The sequence below is a fragment of the Typha angustifolia genome, chromosome 11 (genome assembly GCF_048772165.1).
Source record: "Typha angustifolia cultivar Huaian chromosome 11, ASM4877216v1, whole genome shotgun sequence".
Taxonomy (NCBI): Eukaryota; Viridiplantae; Streptophyta; class Magnoliopsida; order Poales; family Typhaceae; genus Typha; species Typha angustifolia.
Window position 1 is genome coordinate 1,044,260 of NC_133249.1, and position 22,896 is coordinate 1,067,155.

A 22,896-nucleotide genomic window follows, 5' to 3' on the forward strand; every position below is an offset into this window, starting at 1 on the left:
ACCAACTTGTGATAGCTTTGCCAATTAAGTTAATCAAAATGGGCTACGTTTGAAATCAATAGCTTTGGTTGATTTGGCTTGATGTCGTCCAAGAAAGGAGAAGATCCAATTCAAAGACAGCAAAGCTAAAGTTATAGCAGTGTTCAAGAATAAAATATGGTGGCATTCCTATCTAACTACAGCTGGGTATCATAAAAGCTCAGCTGACGAGAAAAAGATTGCTAGAATACTTGCTTCAATATATTGTTTCATGGCATTTGATCAATAACGGGGACTATTCATGGTTGGAAAATTCTTAGAATGTCTTGAATAGTGCATTAGATATTTCCACGACGGTAGGTTGTCAATAGGTAGAAGTTTCTCCAGAAAAAAGAAATAAAAAGGCTTGAAGAAAAGAAAGTTTCTGATGAGCAAATTAAAAGACCCTATCAAGAACGTCAAAAGATACAACTCAAGATTGATCAAAGAAATCAACCAAATGGAGAATTATCCAAATCAAATGTTACACTAGGGCCAAATATCAAATACCACTGGAATCAGGAAATAGTATACATTATATAACTCATCAATTAACAGGTACTATATGTCACAACTATCCCAGAAATCCAACACCAAAACTGCACAATAATAATAATGCATGCCTTCTTCCTTTTTTCTTCTAATTTTCTAAGAGAAGAAAATAATAGTGTTCTATCTGTTCATCATTTAACGAGAATTTAAAAGTGAAAACTTAATTTTCTCTTCGAATTGAATCCGAAAACAACCATACAACATGAATTTGATACATGAACGTAAGAGAACTCTAAAAGAAAAAAGATAGATAGATAGATAGATAGATCAACATTATAATACAAAAGAGCACTCAGAGAATCTGAACAACTAACTACTACGTACAACATTCTCTTAGGCCCCATAATCTTCCATTCTCTAAGAGATTTTAATCCCAATACCTTACATTCGGAGTTGCACCACGCTGTTGCAAGCGCTGCTGCTCATGAAACCATCTTATGAACTCCTCCGCCTTCCTATCCACCCCTCCGTCCACCTCCACCTCCCCCTCCTCGATCACCGGGAACGGCGAGTCCGTTATCCTGACGTGCCTCACCGCCGCTGCCGGGCTCTTCGCGTAGCTCCAGACCGGGGAGTCTCCTCCGCTCGTCGAATCGGAGTCGTTAAGCACCTCGAAGACCTTAGCTATCGCGGCGGCATCGTACTCGTACAAGGACTCGCGACTGTGGTGGCGGCCGCGGCGGCGATGGAAGTGTTGATGCAAATGATTGTCGTAGTGGTGATGATTCTTTCGCTTGGAGAGGTAGAGGAAGGGGAAGGAGGGAGTGTTGCTGCAGCTGAACTCGACTTCTCTGGGCACGTAGACGGCGGCGGCGGGGTCCATGGTGCGGCAGGACAAGGCGGCCGGGTAGCTATTGCCGGCGAGAGTGGTGTGGTAGTGGTGGTGGTGTGTGAGGATGCCGGAGATGGCCTTGCCGGCGATCTTGCCGCGCTTGAAGAGGAGGTGGAGTTCGAGCATTAGGTTGTGCTTGGAGATGCCCTTCAGCATCATATAGTAAACTGTACGTATGATGTGCCATAGTTGCTTGGCTGCCCTTGGTGGCCCACTTGATTCCATTTTTCTTCCTCTTTTTCCTTCTCTTTCGGGCTTTTTCTCGAGGAAATTTTGTTTCTTTTTCTCCTTTTTTCCGGGTTTAGGAGTAGCTTTGAGGGAGGATTGAGAGGGTTATGTGGAGAGAGGTGCAGGTAAGGGAATGGGGAGGGGAGGAGGGGGGTATTTAAAGGTGGCAGGAAATTATGATTATTATTTTGATTAATTTGAGAGGATGAAATTATCATGATTCATTGAAGTGTAGATTGAGTTTTGGAGTCATATATTTTGGAATATTTTTTGTGAAATTATTGTTGGGTCCTCAATCATTGTGGGGGTGATGGGTCCATTTGATGGACCTAGCTAGTAACTTCTCCTAAATTTAATTTAATATTTAAAACTCTTGAAATATTTGGAAGAAAAATAAGATTTGAAGGAAAGAATTAGAGACACCCCAACTCGGGGGGTGGGGTGGGGTGGGGTGGGGTGGGGTGGGGGAAGTCATAGAAAGAAAAATGGAGGCGTTCCTTATACGTGGCCATGCCATACTCGTATGAATACATACGAGTCCTAATTAGAAAATTTCTCCCCGCATACGGCCCACATTTGCAAAGTTAAGATCCTTTTTTTCCTTCTCTTCTTGCAATGCATTTAATACGTGAAAGGCATATTTGAACCACTAATTTACGACTCTATTATGGAGCCTAACCACAAGGATAACTACGACGACTAGTGATAAACTACTACTATCACCTTTCAATTTAATTTCATAACTACTATTGAAACTTTGTACGTACGTATAGCTCACCTCTTAGTGGACCTAGATGTGGGCTACATGATTAAGCAATGCAATGGACTTATAATAAAATAAGAAAGAAAAATAGAGATAATTATATCTATTATTTTTCATGGGCACTTTAACAACCTTAGTCATGTAATATTATAAATGAAAATGTCTAATTCTTCAGGAAGACGCTTTCATGATAGCATTTCTCAAAGCTTCTGGGGTTTTCAGTGGAAAAATACTTAATTATTATTTCCGGGAGTCCAATCATCGTAGCTAGATATTTCTAGAGAGAGAATTAGAATAGAATAATTCTTAGGATTGCTTATAATATCTTCCCATAATTATTCCATATCCGGTAGTAATACTTTGAAGAGTATGTCTTGAATGAATACAACCACGTGGCAAAATTTAGTCACTAAGCTAATCCGACTAGAGATAGACAGATACGCTCTTGGATCACAAAAATGTGATCCAATCCACCGAATGCACGCATGCTCGCCACTTGCGACTTTTAAACACACCCCCCCTACTATGAGATGCCTCTTATTATTTTAATCCTAATCCTAATCCTAATAGAAATCGTAAACCCAATCTTCTCCTCTCGCTCATAATGGACCAGAACTCAAACCCAGAGCCGAAGTGGGAAGGCGAGGTGAAGGCGAAGGTCTCGGGCCCCACGCCGGACCAGGCCTGGTCCCTCCTCGGGGACTTCTGCAGCCTACACAGGTGGGTTCCTTCTCTTCACACGTGTCGCAAGCTGGACGGCGAGGAGGGCCAGCCCGGCTGCGTGAGGTACTGCGCCGGATCCGTCAACCGGGCCGATCCGGGCCAGCCGGTCGGTTGGTCCAAGGAGAGGTTGGTCGAGTTCGATCCGGTCGGACGCTCCTACACCTACGAGATCGTGGAGACCAACAAAGGATTCGGGTCGTACGCGGCCACGATCCGGATCGTATCCGATCCGGAAGGGTGCTGCGTCGAGTGGTCCTTCGCGTCGGATCCGGTGAAAGGGTGGACGCGGGAGGGGTTTGTTGCGCACCTGGACAAGTTGGCACGTGGCGTAGCGAAGAGGTTGGAAGAAGAAATTGCAAGCGTGGCAGAGGACAAGTCGGCGTAACGCATTTGTAACGAAACGAAGTTGTATTAGGCTTTGATGTTTGCTTCCATGGCTAAGTTGGGCCTGGCCCAAATATGAACTCTGGCCCCCTTTTCTTTTCTTTTCTTTTCTTTTTTGTATTTATTAAATTGTCTATAAAGCTCATCACCAAATTAAAGGCACGGGTAATGGGAGAGATATAACTAATCGCCTTAATAGTGAGAAAAAGCCATTGTCGTGAAAGCAAAGCAACTGTGCATCATGATATTATGACAGCATAATGGCCCCGTGGTCTTGGTGAAAGAGTTTAGCTCCACTACTTTGCACGTGCTTCTTGGTGCAGACACGTGCTCAGTGTTTTGTTCTAATTTCAGATATTTTTTTTTAATGAAAACAAAAATCTGGAATACAAGCTAATGATCTCCCTAAAAATTAATTTATAGAATAAATGGTAGGGACTAGGGAGCCCAAAAAGCGCTCAAAGCATATTAAATTAATCTTCCTAGAATTTAATCAGTCGCAGAAGTCGGCGGCTATGTGCTGGTGAATCAAGAATTCGTCGTCGGATTCCGTAGGCGCACCGTCGAAGATGGCAGCGGCAGAATGGATATGCTGTTGTTGGTGTGGTTGTGGCTGGAGCTCCTTCTGGCGGCGGAGCTCGAGCACTTTCCGGTGAGAATTCGAGTGCTTCGAGAGCACAAACGTCGGGCTCGCCGCCGGCCGGTACTCCGGGACGAGCCGCCCCGACTTGTACCGCACGCCGCAGGCATTGCAGAGAGTCTTCGGCCCCATCGGCCCCGTCCGCCACTGCGGCGTCTTGTCGGTCGCGCAATGCAGGCACTTCCGGCCGTCATGGGCCGCTGCCAATGCCCGGCAGGCGGCGGGGTCCCGCTTCTTTGCCGACTTCGCCGTCTTCTTCCCTGCGATCTCTTCTACGAGGAGCTCGGACTCCGAGAACGAGGCCGGCGATGGCAAGAGGACGAGGAATTCCGACGACCAACTGGAAGGTGCGGCACGGGAACGCTTGCTCCGGGCCTTGCCGGGGGCTGGCGGCTCCGGCCGCAGCGAAGTAACCGGCTTGGTAATGGCGAGGTTGCCTCGGGATTCTGAATCGGGTGCGGAGTACGAGGTGGATTTCATCCCCGTAATGTGGTGAAGCTTCTGGAAGTCTTCACTGGAAAAGGAGTCCTCCACGAAGTTCGAGAGCCATTCCAGCTCGGCCAACTCCTCGTACTGCACACACAAACGGAAAAAAAAAAATCATCTGTTAAAACTATTGCAAACTTTCCTCATTTGGGTTTTTTTTCTACTTAATTTAGAAAACGTACCAAGAAATAGGAAAAAATTGCACTTCATGACTTCAAAAAAATAAATAAATAAATACTTCCGAAATACAAAGTAAATGAGAGTTTAGAAGAATGGGAATCACCGGCTCGCAGAGGTCGTAGGCTAAGCTCCGAGAGGCGCCATTGTCGACGGAAGAGGAGGAGGAGTTGAAGCTATGGACGGCATTGATGTTTGACGAGTCGGTCGACGAGTTCCCCTCGACGGCGTCGAAGGCGGCGTCGTCCTCCTCCTCCTCCTGGTCGTTGGAGAAGTCGAGCAGGTCTTCTACAATAAAGTGGTCGGCCTTCTTCTCCGGCGCGAATTGTGTCGACCCAGCCCTGCAATGGCCACCGTGCAAGTACGCCGCCTCCATTGGATGCAACTCAACTGTGTCTAGTTTGGGGACTTAATTCTATAGAGATATAGAGGAAGGAGAGCTGAAATGGAGGACTCCAAGAGGTAAATAAAGCGAAAGATGGGGTGAAGAGATTAATTATGTATGGAGGTGGAAAAGAAAATGTCGTCCCTTTACCAGCCTAGCTTATTGCCCTGCAGCCCACTGCCCCTTACTTTGCCCCCGCATTTCCTTTTAATTACTATGCTATCCTCAATTACACTTGTGATAAGTAAAAAGTGGAATTTAGCAAATTTGAGAACTGAGGAAAGGAGATTAACTGTTCCAAGTTTTCATCCCAACTCGCCTTAGGAATCGATCTAACAGTGTCTGTCGCAGTGACTCGTGCATTAGCGTCCAAGTTTCCTGCCGGATTCCGCTTGGCTGCCTTCCTCTTTCCTCGGGAATCGCGCCCTTAGTATTTTTTTCCTGACTCTATTTTTTAAAATTTTTTTTAACAATTTCTCTTTTGACCTACTCCTAGTTGCACACCGGACCCTTATTAAAGATTCCCAGGCCCACGTTTAGCCACAGTGGTTACAGCTCGACGTAGACTAATCCGATGGTTTAGTTCGTGACACGTACTCTCGATCTCCACATTCTACGGTAAGAAGCAGGGCAGAACCTCTCCGTTACACGTGTCGACTAGCCATTCGTACTACATCCAACGAGCCTCTGATCCCTAGGTGAATCCGCATTTAGAGAATGAGGATATAACTCACGTCTGGTTTACCAAAGACGTGCCTCGGGAATCACGAGGCACTAACTAATCGTCGCACATAGTTGTTAATTATTTTTCTACTCTTATCCACTTATGAATCACTGGAGCCTTGATGTTATAATAGGCCCGTTAATAATTATTATGTCTGGGCCCCCGGAGGCACGTGATGGTAGCTGGATCATGTGTCAGGGATCACGTGGCGGAGCCCCAAAGGCAAAAAAGCCCACCACCACCACACCACCAACAAAGGTGGTCCAAGATGCGGGGTTTTGACGAATGACGACGACCCGCTTCCACCTTGCTTCCCCCGCACGTGCTCAAGTAATGGTGATTACAATTGTTAAGGATAGTTAACTTAGTTTACCATTTACCCCCAATTGGTTGGTAATAAATATTCCGAGAATATCTGAATCAAAATAGACCCTGTTTTTTATGCAGTCAAAATTTGGTGTTTTGTTCGTAAAGATAGACCAGGAGGCAGATAGATAGATACATGTGATTGTAATGCAAGGAAAGACCCACAGAATGGAGAAGAGGCTAATCGCTTCTTCTTTTGTTGCCTTTTGGGAATGAATCTGCACTACTAAGTGAGTAAGTGGGTATAATCTATCTATTGTATGTTAATGTTAACTCTGGGCTTCTTGCGGGCTTCCTGATGCACTTACCCCGTAACTTAGCCAATTATGCCCCCAACGGCCTCTCGCCTTTCTTCTTCTCTCGTCTACCCAAAACCACCACAAAACCCACCTCTCATTCGCCAATGCCCATCTGCTCCAACGCAAACCCCCACCTCGACCAAGCTAACTCGGCCGCGGCTCGCCTCGAGGCCGCCACCGACCCATCCACCCCGCCCCAACTCCATGCCCACGTGCTCCGCAACCACCTCCTCCTCACCTCCTTTCACTGGAACACCCTTATGCGCGCCTACCTCCGGGTTGGCTCGCCTCGCGCTGCCCTCCGTGTCTACGTCGCCATGTCTCGAGCAGGCTTCGCGCCGGACTCGTATTCCCTTCCCATCGCCTTCAAGGCTGCCTCCACGACCTACGACCTCGGCGCGAGCAGAGAGCTCCACGCCGCCGCCGTCAAGCGCGGGTTGGAGAGGAACGAGTACTGCGAGAGCGGCCTCATCAACGTTTACTCTAAAGCCGGTCAGTTTGACTCCGCGCGCAGAATGTTCGACGGAAATCCCGAACGAAAGCTCGGGTCGTGGAACTCGCTTATAAGCGGTCTTGCCCAAAATGGGCAGTTGATGGAAGCCATGGAGGTTTTTGTGGAGTTGAGAAGTAGTGGGCTTGTGCCTGATGATGTGACGATGGTGAGCGTGGTCTCAGCGTGTGGTGGGTTAGGAGACATTGGTTTGGCTAAGCAAATCCACAAATGTGTGTTACAATGCCGGCATTTTGAGCGATTGGAAGTAATGGTATCGAATTCGTTGGTAGATATGTATGCCAAATGCGGAAGAACTGACCTCTCACGAAAACTATTTGATAAAATGCCTAACAGGGATGTGTCATCATGGACGTCCATGATTACTGGCCTTGCAATGCATGGCGAGGAACGCATAGCGGTTGAGCTGTTTAATGCAATGAGGAAAGAGGGGATACGGCCGAATCACGTGACGATGGTAGGTGTGCTCTGTGCATGTGCGCATGGTGGTATGGTGGATCAGGGGATGGAATACTTGGAAGCAATGGAAAAGGGGGACATTTGGGTGGAGCCCACTGTGGCACATTATGGATGTGTAGTTGATATGCTGGGGAGGGTGGGGAGGGTGGAGGAGGCGAGGTCGGTGGTGGAGAGGAGAATGCCAATGCCGGCAAATGTAGTTATATGGGGCACATTGCTTGGGGCATGCGAGAAGCATGGGAATGTCGTAGTTGGGGAATGGGCGGCAGGTAAGCTGGTGGAGTTAGAGCCGTGGAATGATGGGGTCTATGTGGTGTTGTCGAATATTTATGCGGGTGCAGAGATGTGGGGGGAGGTGGAGAGGGTGAGGAGGTTGATGAGGGATAGAAGTGTGGGGAAGAGTCCTGGGTTTAGCTCCGCAAACGTAGTGATGTGAGTTGCAGTGACCGCCCGAGCCTTAGAAGGTCAGCACCTAAAACTCTTATTTTGGGATGATGATCACTACTTTAGTTTAGATTGATGTGAATTACAATGCTCCTTAGTTTGTCAAATGATTAATTCATTTATGGATAAGATTGATATGAATAAGATAATTTTGGACCATTCATAGGAAAACATGACTTTCTGAGGGTGAATATGCATAGGAGATTATGCTTGTAGGATCTGTATTTGTATACACTCAGAGTTCATAAGAAATTAAGAATAAGTTGAATTCAATTCATACTGAATTTTACTGTTTGGAAATAAATGGAAATGAGATAAATTTCATTCAATTGTGCTATTTAGAAAACAATATGTATCATTTTAATATGTTTGATTTTTTCCTTTCAATCTTGATGAAAGATTAGAAACTAACATTATTATTTTCAATATCCAATTTGGATGACTTAGTTTTAATCCTGGACTTAGGACTATAACATGTGCCCTTCTACAGAGTCACTGCTCCTAAGCTCTGGCCCTGTAGCCGGGCCTGAACATGAAAATTTTGGCCCATCTCTTCTTCGAATATATGTAAGAATTGTAGGATATTGCGTCGATGTGGCTTAAGTATTTTGAGGAGTTTATGTAGGAATAGTAAGATGCTGCAGTTTAGTTTCACATGTTGTAGCCAAATTAAGTTTTATTATTTTATGAAAGATTGATTCTGTCCACCTAGCCAGTTGGGAAAACGAATTGGTTGAGTTTTTGAGACGTATGAAAACAGTTTATTGTTCAAGTTGTTCATATAGAAAGGTCTAACACAGTAGCAGGAGATTCTGTGAGCTACTGTGTATAGATATAGACATATAGATAAGCTTTGTTCTTTTCCGTCATGGGCCTGCCTAGGTTTCCCTGTTTTGTCTCTTAATGTCTATTTCAAGCTCCACGTTAAAATTGATATAATATATTATAGCTTTGTTGAGTTTTTTTTTTTTTTTTTTTTTGTGACTAATCTACTATTCCTCTCAAAATATATTACCTTTTTACTACAATCTACAAACCATTTACTAAATTACTAAAGTTTTCACTATGTGGGCAGTTATGTAGAGTTTTTAAGTAAATCACTCATAGAAATTGATTTATAAATTCTCTCTTTTGGTCTGCGATTTCTATTATTTTAGAAGAACTCCTTTAGGAACATAAAATTTATAACAAAAGAGATTCTCTTATAAGATATATTATATACATTTTTGTCTCAGAAAATATTTTATTAATTCGCTTTCCTAAACAGCAATTATCTCGCTGACATGGTGATTATATGAAAATAAGTGTAGTAGTTTGATGAATATTTTTAAAGTATAACAGAATGATACTATTATTTATCAGATATAATAGATTTGTCGAAAACTCTGTTTGTTGTTAAAGCTAGTGTCTCTAATTGGATGTAAGGTTGAAACTTTGAGATGATTGAGGGCAAGGAAAAAGATGCCCCCCCCTAATTACATGAACGTTGCCGGTATTGAAGATGTTCTCTTTGCTAGTTTAATTAATATTCATTTGTCTTAATGGGATAAAGGAAGCCGTTATTTGAGCTTCCAAATGTTAACAGCTAAATAATCTCGGCACTAGGTTAATTATAAGATGCCTTGCTTGCTTTTATATGCAGATTAACGTAGCCTTCTTATATGCAGATTAATACGACTAGAAGACTTAAGGGTGGTCGAAATTTAATTTGTGTCACTCGAAGTCATACATACATCCATTAATGGCAACCAGCAAGCAGAGCAAGAGATGGTGTTAGTACACGATGACCAGGGGGAGTTACCATTTTACCCCTGTCATCTGTGGCAGTGCATGTTGGTTGGCTACAAACATTCACGGGCTGGAGACGTCCTCCGGTCCCGGTTATATGGCCACGTGTCCAATCGGACGAGGGGACCCGCTCGTCTCATCTCCTTTTATTTTTTATGAATTCCGCCACCCCTGTTACGCTGGTACGCTACTAACTGGCTTTCTCTACATCGCATCCTCCCAGTGCTTAAAAAAACGAACGGGGAGAGAGAGAGAGAGAGAGAGAGAGACTAATGGAGACGACAGCGAAGGGAAGGAAAGGGGCGGGGGAGGTGGGGATCCAGATGCCGGAGGCGGCGGCAGCGGAGGAGACCGGTACGATGAGCGGGCCGCTCGTAGCGGCAGCGGCTGACGGGGCGTACCGTGGAGGGGCGAGGAAGGGGTCGGCTACGTCAGCAAAGTGGGGGAGATGGGACACGGCGGTAGCGCTGCTGCGGGTGGCGGCGGCGGTGTCGTCCTTGCTTTCTCTTGGACTGATGCTGTCGTCGGAGCAGAAGGGAAGCCTTTCCATCTTTGGTCTCCAACTTCCGCTCTACTCCAAGTGGTCCTTCTCCGACTCTATGGAGTAATACTCTCTCTCTCTCTCTTTCTCTCTCTCTCTATACCCTCCACTTCCCATAATGGCCGTCGCTCAGATTTTTTTTTGTGCGGGTTCTCTTTGCTTAACCCCACCTGTATTTTTTTTCGTCTTTAATTTTCAAATTATTTGTGTAAAGTTTCCTCTCAAGTCTTAACTTATAAAGCAGTATTTTCGTAAATTCTACTTTTCTCCCAAAAGTTTCCTCTCCTTTGATTTCTCTCTTCTTTTTTTTTTCTTTTTTTTTATTAAAAAAAAAGTGTTTTTGTTAGAAAAGAAGGAAGGGATCGTAGACTACACAGTCTTCTACAGGTGATTCTTCTTTTAATTCTTTGCAAATATATCTAAGATATAAGTAATAATATGCACCCAAAAAAAAAAAAACTTTTTCTTATCTTTAACGGCTACTGCATTTATGACCACGGAACGTTTGATCTTAAAATTTGAAATATCCTGCCCCTCCGTCCATCTTAGGTCACCGCTGATTAGATGTGATTTTCATTCCGTCTGTTCTTAGATACCTGGTGGGGATATCAGCGGCGGTGGCAGCGCATTCACTGCTGCAGCTGCTGCTGAGCGTGAGGAAGCTGCTGAAGAAGGTTCCCATCATCCCATCTAGAAGTCACGCATGGGTGTTATTCGCTGGTGATCAGGTTGTTATCTATTCCCACTCTTAAATTCCTCATTGATCTTAAAATATAATGTCAACAATTGTTGGGTTTGAAGATTTATGGGTGTTTTAGTAAGATAGGCGAGCAAAATCTTGTTCTGTTTTGAATTGTGTGGTCATTAAGATGTCTAAATTTTTGTGTTTCTTAAAGGCAAATGGCTCCTGATTTGTTTTTAAAATTCATGGTTGCTCCATTTGATGGATCAAATTGACATATTAGTTCTTGGTGGTGTCTGCGTTTGTTTGGTAGTAATGATTAATTCATTCATTGGTCAAGCCCAGACATGTGTTGCCATAGGTTGCAAAGCTGATTAGATCTGGATGAATATTTGAATCCCTAGTGGGTGGCTTAATTTAATAGATTTTCTTGTCATAAATTAACTCTTGTTTTGGATGTACTTTGGATCTTGTAATAGTTGTAAAGAGGAGACAAAATCTTGCTGGAAGGCCATAAGCTTATTGGATAAATGATAATCCATAGTTTTAATTTTGTCTTCACATAGTGTGAATCTTCATTTCCTCCTTTTGCATTCACATTTAGATGCTATGTCACTAGACTCATAGTTCAGTCGGTCGAGGTATCACTTTTTGATAAAAAAGCAGTAGGGCAAAGTTTTGAATGTCAAATGGGGCTTCTTTGTGTCTTAGAAGAACTGGCAAATGTGTGGATAATAGGTTTCCAAGTCTACCTTTGCGATTGTCTTCAGAAAAATACACTTTCCCTCTTGATTGATATGCTTCATATCACCAACACAAGTCTTGCAGCTATTGTTAGTTTCAAGTGGCATAAGAAGCATCTGACTGTCAGTTTTCTCGAAGTTCTAACCGAGTAAATTAAATGCTGAGTTAGAGCAGGAATGGCAAACTACTCGACTTGGGTGCCATTATATGTTAGGTGCTTGTGCAGTATGCAAATTGCCAAGGCATCTTTGTATTCTAGCACACACATTGCATGTTTGCCAGCCATTCCAGTGCATGTGTATCAACAAATGTTCATATGTACATCAGATGTAGAAAGATATTCTGATCCTTTACTTGATGATAATCATAAGATTCATGCTTTAACACCTGTCTGGAATTCAATTTAGAATATGGATTATTGGATCTGCTCTAAATCTTTCCATATATTATGAGAAGGTTCTCTTGTTCTTGAAGAATAGGTGTGTATTATGCTTGCTTGCCTTGATAAGCAGTAACATTTTGCTGCAAAAATGACAGGTCTTTGCATATGCAATGATGAGCGCGGGTTCGGCTGCAGCTGGAGTTACAAACTTGAATCGCACAGGGATCCGACACTCGCCCCTTCCAGACTTCTGTAAGCCCCTGCGCCGCTTCTGCGATCTCATGGCTTTGTCCATCACCTTCGCCTTTCTTAGCTGTCTCTTGCTAGCTACATCTGCTATTCTTGATGTGATTTGGCTGTCAAAGTTTTGACTACTTAAAATGCCAGGAACTCCCACATGTTTGTGATACAACCTGTGAATCAAAAAATGTTTGCGCTTTTGCATCTCTTGTACAAAATGAATGATCTAATGCCATCTAACTTGCACTGTTCTTCAAAAATTTGTGACTACTACTTGTTTCAGTTGCTGTTGAACTTATGTTGGTGGGCTTTTATTCATATAAGTTGGGCTTTCAAGTCCATCAGCAACTAGGGGTGTGTGTGACTGACCCGAGGTTGATATTATGGTCTATCTTGGTTCAAGCTTCTATTGAGTAGACCAGGCCCAGAAATTTAGTTTTAATTCTATTTTATTTTTAATTTCAATACTATTTCAACCTGAAACAAACTCGAATCTGAATGAGCTAACAACTTGAAGAGTTGAAGTGACTTGAAAATTGTTTGAATCTGTATTTAAACTTAGTTGTAAATAGTATAAGCCTATCTAGCGGTATAATTGAATCCAAATTATTCTGCTAATATTTAAGGGTTTTCTTAGACAATGATTATATAATCTGATATTGAAATCATATAGATAAAAGTTTGGAATTACTCTAATATATATATATAGTATGAATAAGTTTTGATTTTCTTTAAAAATAATTTTCTTACTATTATTATTATGTTTGCTTTAAAAATATTAAGTTTGCGTCGTTTATACGAGATGATTAAAATTTTATGCTCTAGTGTCTAGTTATTAAACCGTGATAATTGAGCGTCAAAACCTATGATATATCGCTTTAGAATACATATATTTTTTATAATATAATGATTATCTGTGAGGAAATCAAATTTGATCTATTATCCAACTGAAATTTAAATCAAACTCGAATTTGGCATAATTTAATAACGAACAGATCGATATAAATATTAAAATCATCTATCTATTATAAAATCTAATTTGAGTTTAAACCTGATAAAATTAAATAAATATTAGATTCAATTTTACATATTCGACTTGGTTAGTGGTCACACCCCTCCCTCGCTCTTCTCTTTGATTCCCTTTTAACTGCACTACTCACCAACCGGCCATACTAATTAGAGCTTTTGTACACGTGTCGTCCATCCGACGTCAAAGTACCGCTATGTCGCGCTTCTCGAGAATCGGGGCACAGCATTCTCCTGCAAATTCGAGCACCTTCTTTTTATTTCCAGAAGCTTGGAGACGCCTCTTCTCCTTCCTTTTAATGCAGTCTTCCTCGTCTTCCATCCCCATCCTAATCTAAGAGTAGAACAATTCTACAGCGATCTCAGTCCCATTTTGTTCCACGAATAGTTTTGGTTATCAGAGCAATCCACGATGAATCCGGATAAGTTTACGCACAAGACGAACGAGGCCATCGTTGCCGCCCACGAGCTCGCACTCAACGCCGGCCACGCGCAGATCACCCCACTACACCTTGCGTCCGCCCTCGCCTCCGACCAATCCGGCCTCCTTCGTCAAGCCATTTCCACCGCCTCCTCCAACTCCGGCGACTCGGCCGCCGCCGCCGACTCCTTCGAGCGCGTTGTCTCCTCCGCTCTAAAGAAGCTCCCCTCCCAATCCCCTCCACCTGATGATGTACCTGCCTCCACAGCCCTCATTAAAGTCATCCGCCGCGCCCAGTCCTCTCAGAAATCGCGCGGTGACTCCCACCTCGCCGTCGACCAGCTCCTCCTCGGCCTCCTCGACGACCCCCAGATTGCCGATGCGCTCAAGGAGGCCGGCGTCAGCGTTGCCCGCGTCCGCTCCGCCGTCGAAAAGCTCCGTGGGAAGGAGGGTCGCCGGGTAGAGAGCGCATCCGGTGACACGAACTTCCAAGCGCTCAAGACTTACGGCCGCGATCTCGTCGAGGTGGCCGGAAAGCTCGATCCGGTCATCGGCCGCGACGAAGAGATCCGTCGTGTTGTTCGCATCCTTTCGCGGCGGACCAAGAATAACCCAGTACTCATTGGCGAGCCAGGTGTTGGCAAAACCGCAGTCGTCGAGGGGCTTGCGCAGAGAATTGTCCGCGGTGATGTGCCGAGTAATCTGCTCGACGTCCGCCTCGTTGCGCTCGACATGGGGGCGCTTATCGCTGGAGCGAAGTATAGGGGAGAGTTCGAGGAAAGGCTTAAGTCTGTGCTCAAAGAGGTGGAGGAAGCACAGGGGAAGGTTATATTATTCATCGATGAGATACATCTTGTGCTTGGCGCTGGGCGCACAGAAGGATCCATGGATGCAGCGAATTTATTCAAGCCAATGCTTGCGAGAGGGCAATTGCGGTGCATCGGCGCGACGACGTTGGAGGAGTACAGGAAGTATGTTGAGAAAGATGCCGCCTTTGAGAGGAGATTCCAGCAAGTGTATGTGGCGGAGCCGAGCGTCGCGGACACCATTAGCATCCTGCGAGGTTTGAAGGAGAAGTATGAAGGGCACCATGGTGTTCGAATTCAGGACCGGGCACTCGTCGTTGCTGCGCAGCTCTCTAGTCGCTACATCACTGGTAAGTTCATACTCGGGAGAATTCAATTCCCAATTCTGATACCGTAAAATTGCATCTTTTCTGGGCTAATTTGGTTCGCTGTTGCTGTATTTCTTGTATTTGTTATGCTTAAAACTTTTAATTCTAACGGGGGGCAACGTCTTGTATGTTAATTTTTGAAGGCCGACACCTTCCTGATAAGGCAATTGATTTGGTTGACGAGGCTTGTGCAAATGTGAGGGTGCAACTCGATAGTCAGCCTGAAGAGATCGACAACCTGGAGAGGAAGAGGATTCAATTGGAAGTTGAATGGCATGCACTTGAGAAGGAGAAGGACAAAGCCAGCAAAGCTCGGCTTGTCGAGGTGAGTGGAGATTTATATATTTATATTATTTGGAATAATCTTTAGATGGTATTGGTGGGTATGCTGACATTGATGAATAAATTCAGGTTAGAAAGGAGTTAGATGATTTGAGGGATAAGTTGCAACCATTGAAGATGAAGTACCAGAAGGAGAAGGAGAGAGTAGATGAGATCAGGAGGCTAAAGCAGCGGCGCGAAGAGCTGCAGTTCACACTGCAGGAGGCCGAGCGGAGAATGGATTTGGCCCGAGTCGCCGACCTTCGGTACGGCGCCCTCCAAGAAATAGACGGCGCAATTGCGAAGCTTGAAGGCGATATTGGTGAGAATCTTATGCTAACGGAGAACGTCGGACCTGAACATATCGCAGAGGTATGTACACGATAATGAGATTACGAGTCTGTAATTGATGAATAATGAATCTTATTCTGATCTGAATTGAACTTTGTTAATTTTGAGTAGGTTGTAAGCCGATGGACTGGCATTCCTGTCACCAGACTTGGCCAAAATGAGAAGGAAAGGCTGATGGGCTTAGCGGAGAGGTTGCACAAGAGAGTGGTCGGCCAGGACCAAGCGGTCGAGGCGGTGGCGGAAGCAGTGCTGAGATCAAGAGCCGGCCTTGGGCGGCCGCAGCAGCCGACCGGCTCGTTCCTCTTCCTGGGTCCGACCGGAGTCGGCAAGACGGAGCTCGCAAAAGCCCTCGCCGAACAGCTGTTCGACGACGAGAAACTTCTCGTTCGCATCGACATGTCTGAGTACATGGAGCAGCACTCAGTTGCTCGGCTCATCGGTGCCCCCCCGGGATACGTCGGCCACGAGGAAGGGGGCCAGCTGACGGAGCAAGTGAGGAGGAGGCCCTACAGTGTCATCCTCTTCGATGAGGTCGAGAAGGCGCATGTCGCCGTCTTCAACACCCTTCTTCAGGTCCTCGATGACGGTCGGCTGACCGACGGGCAAGGCAGAACCGTCGACTTTACTAACACTGTCATCATCATGACTTCAAATCTGGGCGCCGAGCATCTTCTCGCGGGAATGGTGGGGCAGTCGTCTATGCAAATTGCTCGCGAGCGCGTTATGTCGGAGGTATGCAGTCTCTGCAACATTCTCGGTATTACAATTTAATGATGGATCAATACATCTTTCAATGCCCAAAAATTAAGAACTAAAAAATATTGTCCACGTATATAACATTACAGGTGAGGAAGCACTTCAGGCCTGAATTGCTGAATCGACTGGATGAAGTGGTAGTGTTCGACCCCTTGTCACATGAGCAACTCAGGAAAGTTGCTAGGCTCCAGATGAAGGACGTTGCAATTCGTCTTGCTGAGAGAGGCGTTGCTTTAGCTGTATCAGATTCTGCCTTAGATGTTGTTCTATCTGAATCCTATGATCCCGTAAGTACCAATCTCATGATCCTTATCGGACCAAGCTCTAATTTTGTTTGTTTTTTTTTTTTATTTCTTATAATACATTGAGGCTGATAGCTCTTACTTGGCTTGGCTTGGCTTGCAGGTGTATGGTGCTAGACCAATTAGGAGGTGGCTGGAGAAGAGGGTGGTGACCCAATTGTCCAAGATGTTGATACAAGAGGAGATTGATGAGAACTCTACTGTTTATATCGACGCCGCCACAGGGAAGAAGGATTTGACCTACAAGGTGGAGAAGAACGGTGGTCTGGTGAATGCGGCCACCGGGCAGAAGTCGGATATCCTGATCGAGATTCCTAACGGGGCTGTCAGGAATGATGCTGCCAAGGCAGTGAAGAAGATGAAGATAGTCCGCGATGACGATGATGTTGATATGGATGAAGAGTAGCTCGCCGTGCTGGTTTGAGTCTAAGGCTTTGATGCCATAATGATGCTTCTTTCTTCTCTTCTTATTCTTTTTTGTTTCCTTTGTTTGCTGGATTATTACTCCGTGGTGATCCAGTTCTATTGTTTTCCGGAGTAACTTCTGCTACAATACAAATACAATGTGCGATGCGGAACTTATGTAATTATAATAACTATATCTGAGTATTTTAGCTGTTTTCTGTCGTTCTCGCTTTGGCAATGATTTGGTGTGAAGTCCTTTCAGTCAGATATCGTACATGAGCAGCAAGCACAGATGAGTAATAAATGATATTTGTTGTGGAGAGAATATCTTATACCGTGATTAGAAATATTCACCAGAGTTAGTCAACGCATAAACGAGTTAGTGGAATAATTGGATATACATTTCCAGAACAATATATTCGTGTACTACTCGCTAATATTAAAAGAGTTTTTAACATCATTGCCATAGAAAATGTTCAAACATGATTATTTTCATTTTTATTTTAAAAATTATAGATAATTTGATTCTTTTAGAATTATTGTTATAGTTAAAGCTAATAAATATATTTAAATAAGTATAGAACGTAAACTATGATTAGCTTTTTGGATAATTTAAATAATGTATGATTTAATTAAATTTAACTAACAGAATAATTTTTTTTTTAAAAAAAAGTTACAAAGCATGTATTGACTACTATAATAATTTAAAAAAATTGTCACTAGAAATCCAAAAACCAAAAAGAAAGCCCTTAGCAGCACTGATTTCTCTTCCTCTCTCGAGCCAAATGACTCAGAAGTAACATCACTCAGACGGTGCATTTCTCTGAGCGAGAGGAGAAGGAGAGCTCCACTAGTCTAAAAAGATTATCTTTAAAATAAGTACCCCCGAATCAAATGCTATTTATCTCGAATTGGTTATTTACAACAAAAATGAATGGCTATCAACAACTTCTAAGTAAAAAAAAATATATATAGCCTTTCAACTATGCGAAGTAATTCGTAAAGCTTGTTCAAATCCATGGCCGAGCAATAAATGCAGCTCAAAGTTTTTCTTTTAAAAAAAAATGGCAACAAATCATAATGAATTGCTATCCCTTCCAGTGGAAGATTTAGGGCGATGGCGTCTCGAACCCGATTTCCTGTCCTTTCCACGCCTCATGGGCACCTTCTTTGACGGAGGAGTTCCCTGCCCATTTACTGGGGTTCCTGGAATCAATTTCCGAGGTGATTCTCGTATCGCCAATGGAGGTGGTGGCTTGTTACTTGAAGAGGCAAGCCTTTGCTCTAGCAAGTCTCTGTGGTATGCCTGCACACAGCCAGATCGTCAGGGTAAAGAATGGAGAAACGTGCAATTTCACCTAAACAACAGGCTTCCTTCTTTAAACGATATATGCTTCTTTCTAAAAATATTTGAGCATATGAGAAGGCTTTAGAATAAAGAGAAGTTACACCATAGATGGAATACCTGAACAACAAAGTTGCGCCTTTCACAATCCATAAACATGTCTGCGGTCCAGTTGACTCTAGACATTATTTTGTCCCTTACAGTGCTGAAACTGATTTGGTCCCTGGAGGTAAAACGATCAACTTCATTGAACCAGAGGCATGTGAAGAGATTGGTAACCGGGATATGTTCTCTGATGATCACACAACCTTCGGGAACATCTGCATGCCATAAAAGCAGAAGTTTAGAACATCTGTAGCTAAAGAGGATGTCCTCTTTAGAAGATGTTGTTTCCATAAATTGAACCCATGTCCTCAGGGATGTAAGGGGCAAGCTATCATTACATTTGTATCTCAAATTGGGAAAAACAGAAAGAGCCACTTACCACTTGTAATAGGAAGCTTGGCCGGCGAATAATGAGTCAAGCCCTCTTTCTTGTAAAATTCAATTTGGTAATCAATTGAGGCATTGTCATATTTTCCAGCAGCTTTATTAGCCTCTGCTTCTTCAAAAACATCAAAGCGTCTGTAATGCCTCGAGATTGCAAATGTGACTTTCTTCCTCCACAAGAATCTAAGATATAACGAAGATTGTCTTTTCAGAAGGGTAAAATAGAAGAAAAAAAAAAGGACATGGCTAAATGCTATTCAGCTAAATAAAACCACAGTAACTCAAGACAATAATCACTAGTACATGCTACTATTGGATAACATATTTATTAATGTATGTTATATGCTACATACATTTGCGCAATATTTACCTTTATTAGCTTCTAGTATTTGCAAGAATAAGCAGATTGCAAGTAATTGCTATAAATATAACTACATTATGCTCAAATGTTATCTAAGGGCAATAAATTTTTAAACTCAAGCAAAATCTTTATATAACCATCTAAATAACTAGGAAATACTGAATCTTGACAATAACCTAGAACCATATCATTGGTTATCCTGGGATAACCTGGCTATATACCTAAAATACCTATTCCCACTGCTTATTTGCAACATTTGACAGGATAAGGGTATAATGGTTTATCACCTCATTGGATGATTGCTCTAACAGTTTATAACTAATGTGTGTTTTGACTCAGCAAGATATGACTAGATTATTCCCTTATGCCTACTTTATGAAACAGCGAAATGATCAATAAGTGCTAGTAACAAAAAGGGAAGCCAACTCTTCACATGAAATATACCGCTCAAGAATTTGATAGGGATCAACAACTAGCTCAAGTTTGCCATCAACCCAAATAGAGTATCTCACATTGGGGAAAAGTCTATGGAGCAGAAGTTTTGGAACCTGCATAACATAAACTTTTTACTATCAGAATACATGAATAAAAAATTCATAAATACATGCAACAAGACTAGCTATGGAAAAGGCACCTTTCCATTACGCCTTGCATCTGCATAAGGGAGGTTGTGGACTACCACCAGTCTCCATAAGCCAATTCTGTTGGTACCATCCAACAAGCTAGAATTCTTTATGGACACTTCTGTTTCTTCATCCACAAACATATAGAAGCATGCATTTTTCTTCGCATATTCACTGATGTTTTTTGGTTGTTGAATTATATCATAATTTCCTGGTCAATCAGATAAAAGTAAGCAAATCTACACAGGCATATTGGACCCAAAAGAAAATGACAGAAGCATAAGTGTTCAGTACCAAAAATAGCAGACGCTACAACTACTCCTTGGCACAGCGCCATCTCCACAAGATCAGCATCATCTATGTCAAATCCAGTCCCTTGACCAGGTTTCTTTCCTTTAACAAATCTGATAAAACAATGTACTTTTTACTAAGATATCAGCAAGATCCATCGTTGGGTGATCCATGTATCTGTACTCATAAGTTCAATCAAACTCTACATACAATCACATACTCAATTATCAAAGGACATAGCTAGACAAACATACCCACAGTGCACAGTCATCGACTCTTTTATATCAAAAGACTTGTCCCTCTGCTGCAGAGATGGATGTCCTCCAAACATAGAACCTCCATTTGATTCATTTGCAACCAAGGTATCTTCAGTAGCAAAATCTAAGTTCTTAAGGACATGTGATGCTGATGGCAGTGATGGCATTAGGGCCACTGCCTGCTCTACAGAGACATAACAAACAGGACAGGCTGGAAAAGAAGAGAGATATTAAACCACAAGTTTAGGCATTAAAAAAAATGCAATCATTTTAAAAGACCAAACTTACGACGTGGTCCAGTGCGTTTCCTATCAGCTGGTGGAGGAGAAAATGAGAAATTTGCACAAGGATGTTCTGTAAAAGCAGCAATTGGCGGATGAACTGGAATAGGAGGCCAGATTTCATTGTCACTAGGGGAAAAGTGTTGGTTTTTATGCAATATTGTATTTGAATTGTTCTTTTCTTGAGGAATCAAGAGAGGCCTTTTATTACTGAATAATATTGCGTCAGGGTTAACAAAATCCTGGACATGACTTGAAAAGTCCAAGTGAGTCTCACCTCCTGTTGATGCAACTTCATCTGAGACAAGCCATAAAGGTAATTATCATATGCTACAATGACTCATTACTGTACAGTATTGAATTGCAAGAAAAACAAAATCGGAGTGGTGGAATATTTGAAGCTTAACATAATAAATTTTGGAAACCATGCACAGCTAGATAACAATTTCGGGAATTGACTGGCACCAAAATGCAATTAATAAAGTATGTCCTCTCATAGATTAGGAGCATAACTTCATTCAGTGTTACCAAACTATAGTAGGAAAGCATCATGAGCAAACATATAATGTAGAAGTGTACATCATGATGCACAGGGTAATCAAGAATCCCTTTATTAGGTCAATATTTTACAGGTAGCAAGTGTACATCATGTCGATACCCATCAAGAAACTCCACTTAGAAGAACAATCACCAAGGCACAATAATATAGGACTGCACCAAACAATACAGTAAAATGCAACAGATAAATCCAGTAAACTTCTTACAGTCAAGCAGATGAATGGATTCAGCAAGAGGAGTAAATCACTCATTTAATAATCTCGTACATTACCATGTATGAAATATTAGGTCATCTCAATACTTATGTTAATTCTTCTAACACAGTTGATAAATGTAGGATTAGGATTATGCTTTTGCATGCAAAATCAAAATCCAATGCCTATTCCCACAATTTTGACTTACCCTGCCCTAAAAGCAAATTCATTCACTGATCAATTGTGTATAAGCAAGGAGATACAGATACGGAAAACAATGATATTCAGGATTTAGTATCAAGATGCGTAGTATCATGCACATTGTACTGCCACTACTCCGACACAATACTAGTAAATGGAACATAAATTACATCTCTAATTCTAGGATTGCCAAATGAATACTAGGATTCATCGAGATCTTACGCAAATAGAAGATGAGAGCAAAGAACACCAGCATCTAAAAAGTAAAACAATATGTGACTGAAACTTGAAAGAGTGATATTGTTTTAATTAGCACATATAAGCAGACAGATAACCTACTATTAACCTCTAAGAAGTAATTGCTCAGTTCTTCAATCACCTCTCACAATGGAAAACAGCGAGCAAAAGACTGCAGCACACGCAATGAGCAAGAGCAGCATTCCAACCTTTCTCCTTCCAACAATCTTACAGATCCTCTGCAAGATCCTCTCCTTCTCTCTCGACCCTGAAATGAGCATCTTGGGCTTGCGAACGGAGAGGGGCGGCGACAGAATCGGCGATGCAGCAACTCCGTTGTGCAACTGCTGCTGTTGCAGCGATCCATAACTCCCAGATCGAAGTCCCAATGACCCCCCAGTCATTGTCCCTTCCATGCCACGGGCCACCCTCTCATCTCCTCTCTTCCTCCCAAAACCCTCGCATTCAAGGTATGACGAACCCCAGAGATAGAAACAAACAACCCAAATCGAAACGATGATCGAAGCCCTACAAATCCTCACAGATCCAAATCCACCAGAAATGGAAGATCTACATTCCAGCAACGAAATGGTGCTAAATTTCTCGATCCGGATCGAACTCCGAGATCATTCTCCCGGTTCTAATGATCGGATCTAACGCAAAAACCAGTAGAAAAAACAAATCTCCTAAAAATGTCCACAAAAGCGAAATCTCTTACGGATAGATCTACCTCTCGATTGGGATCTCGCTCTTCTTCCTTTTGCCGCCGGAATTCTAGGATTAGAGTTCTCGCCGAGATCGCCAATGGAGGAGGAGGAGGAAAAGGAGGAGGAGGAGTTCGTCTCTTTAGGCCTCCGGATCCAAGTGGTATATAGGAGGGAAAAGAGGAGGAAGAAAGCCGGAAAGGAGATTTTTTATTAAACTAACTATTTATT

At 42.9% G+C, this 22,896-nt stretch overlaps 7 protein-coding genes across 9 annotated transcripts; 4 read left to right on the plus strand and 3 right to left on the minus strand.

Moving 5' to 3' along the window:
* Window positions 1–937: 937 nt before the first annotated feature.
* LOC140769760 (uncharacterized) lies at window positions 938–1,627 on the minus strand. The gene has a single exon (XM_073110622.1). It carries the CDS (start codon window positions 1,625–1,627, stop codon window positions 938–940), a length of 690 nt encoding a protein of 229 aa, XP_072966723.1.
* Window positions 1,628–2,883: 1,256 nt separating this feature from the next.
* Window positions 2,884–3,654, plus strand: LOC140770511 (lachrymatory-factor synthase-like). Its single transcript, XM_073111731.1, has one exon. It carries the CDS (start codon window positions 2,998–3,000, stop codon window positions 3,499–3,501), a length of 504 nt encoding a protein of 167 aa, XP_072967832.1. The 5' UTR covers window positions 2,884–2,997; the 3' UTR covers window positions 3,502–3,654.
* A 196-nt stretch (window positions 3,655–3,850) lies between these two features.
* On the minus strand, window positions 3,851–5,346 carry LOC140770509 (GATA transcription factor 9-like). The gene is made up of 2 exons (XM_073111729.1): window positions 4,910–5,346; window positions 3,851–4,713 (listed from the first exon to the last, which is right to left on the minus strand). Exons 1-2 carry the CDS (start codon window positions 5,177–5,179, stop codon window positions 3,994–3,996), a joined length of 990 nt encoding a protein of 329 aa, XP_072967830.1. The 5' UTR covers window positions 5,180–5,346; the 3' UTR covers window positions 3,851–3,993.
* A 1,095-nt stretch (window positions 5,347–6,441) lies between these two features.
* Window positions 6,442–7,983, plus strand: LOC140770508 (pentatricopeptide repeat-containing protein At1g77170, mitochondrial-like). Its single transcript, XM_073111728.1, has one exon. The coding sequence runs from the start codon at window positions 6,577–6,579 to the stop codon at window positions 7,981–7,983; it is 1,407 nt and encodes a 468-aa protein (XP_072967829.1). The 5' UTR covers window positions 6,442–6,576.
* LOC140770510 (CASP-like protein 3A1) lies at window positions 7,883–12,696 on the plus strand. The gene is made up of 4 exons (XM_073111730.1): window positions 7,883–8,011; window positions 10,003–10,383; window positions 10,913–11,048; window positions 12,284–12,696. Exons 2-4 carry the CDS (start codon window positions 10,052–10,054, stop codon window positions 12,497–12,499), a joined length of 684 nt encoding a protein of 227 aa, XP_072967831.1. The 5' UTR covers window positions 7,883–8,011; window positions 10,003–10,051; the 3' UTR covers window positions 12,500–12,696.
* An 801-nt stretch (window positions 12,697–13,497) lies between these two features.
* On the plus strand, window positions 13,498–17,346 carry LOC140769643 (chaperone protein ClpB1). The gene is made up of 6 exons (XM_073110431.1): window positions 13,498–14,971; window positions 15,133–15,314; window positions 15,401–15,682; window positions 15,773–16,393; window positions 16,507–16,704; window positions 16,823–17,346. The coding sequence occupies exons 1-6, from the start codon at window positions 13,807–13,809 to the stop codon at window positions 17,123–17,125; spliced, it is 2,751 nt and encodes a 916-aa protein (XP_072966532.1). The 5' UTR covers window positions 13,498–13,806; the 3' UTR covers window positions 17,126–17,346.
* A 633-nt stretch (window positions 17,347–17,979) lies between these two features.
* LOC140769644 (probable hexosyltransferase MUCI70) lies at window positions 17,980–22,847 on the minus strand. 3 transcript variants are annotated; one of them, XM_073110434.1, is made up of 10 exons: window positions 22,692–22,847; window positions 22,104–22,531; window positions 20,779–21,069; window positions 20,488–20,701; window positions 20,237–20,346; window positions 19,954–20,153; window positions 19,764–19,867; window positions 18,954–19,141; window positions 18,590–18,789; window positions 17,980–18,430 (listed from the first exon to the last, which is right to left on the minus strand). In XM_073110434.1, the coding sequence occupies exons 2-10, from the start codon at window positions 22,375–22,377 to the stop codon at window positions 18,200–18,202; spliced, it is 1,812 nt and encodes a 603-aa protein (XP_072966535.1). In that variant the 5' UTR covers window positions 22,378–22,531; window positions 22,692–22,847; the 3' UTR covers window positions 17,980–18,199. The 3 variants fall into 3 exon arrangements, with proteins under 3 accessions (XP_072966535.1, XP_072966536.1, XP_072966534.1); XM_073110435.1 differs by having other exon boundaries at window positions 20,779–20,871; window positions 21,049–21,069; window positions 22,104–22,843; XM_073110433.1 differs by having other exon boundaries at window positions 22,104–22,842.
* Between the last annotated feature and the right edge of the window lie 49 nt (window positions 22,848–22,896).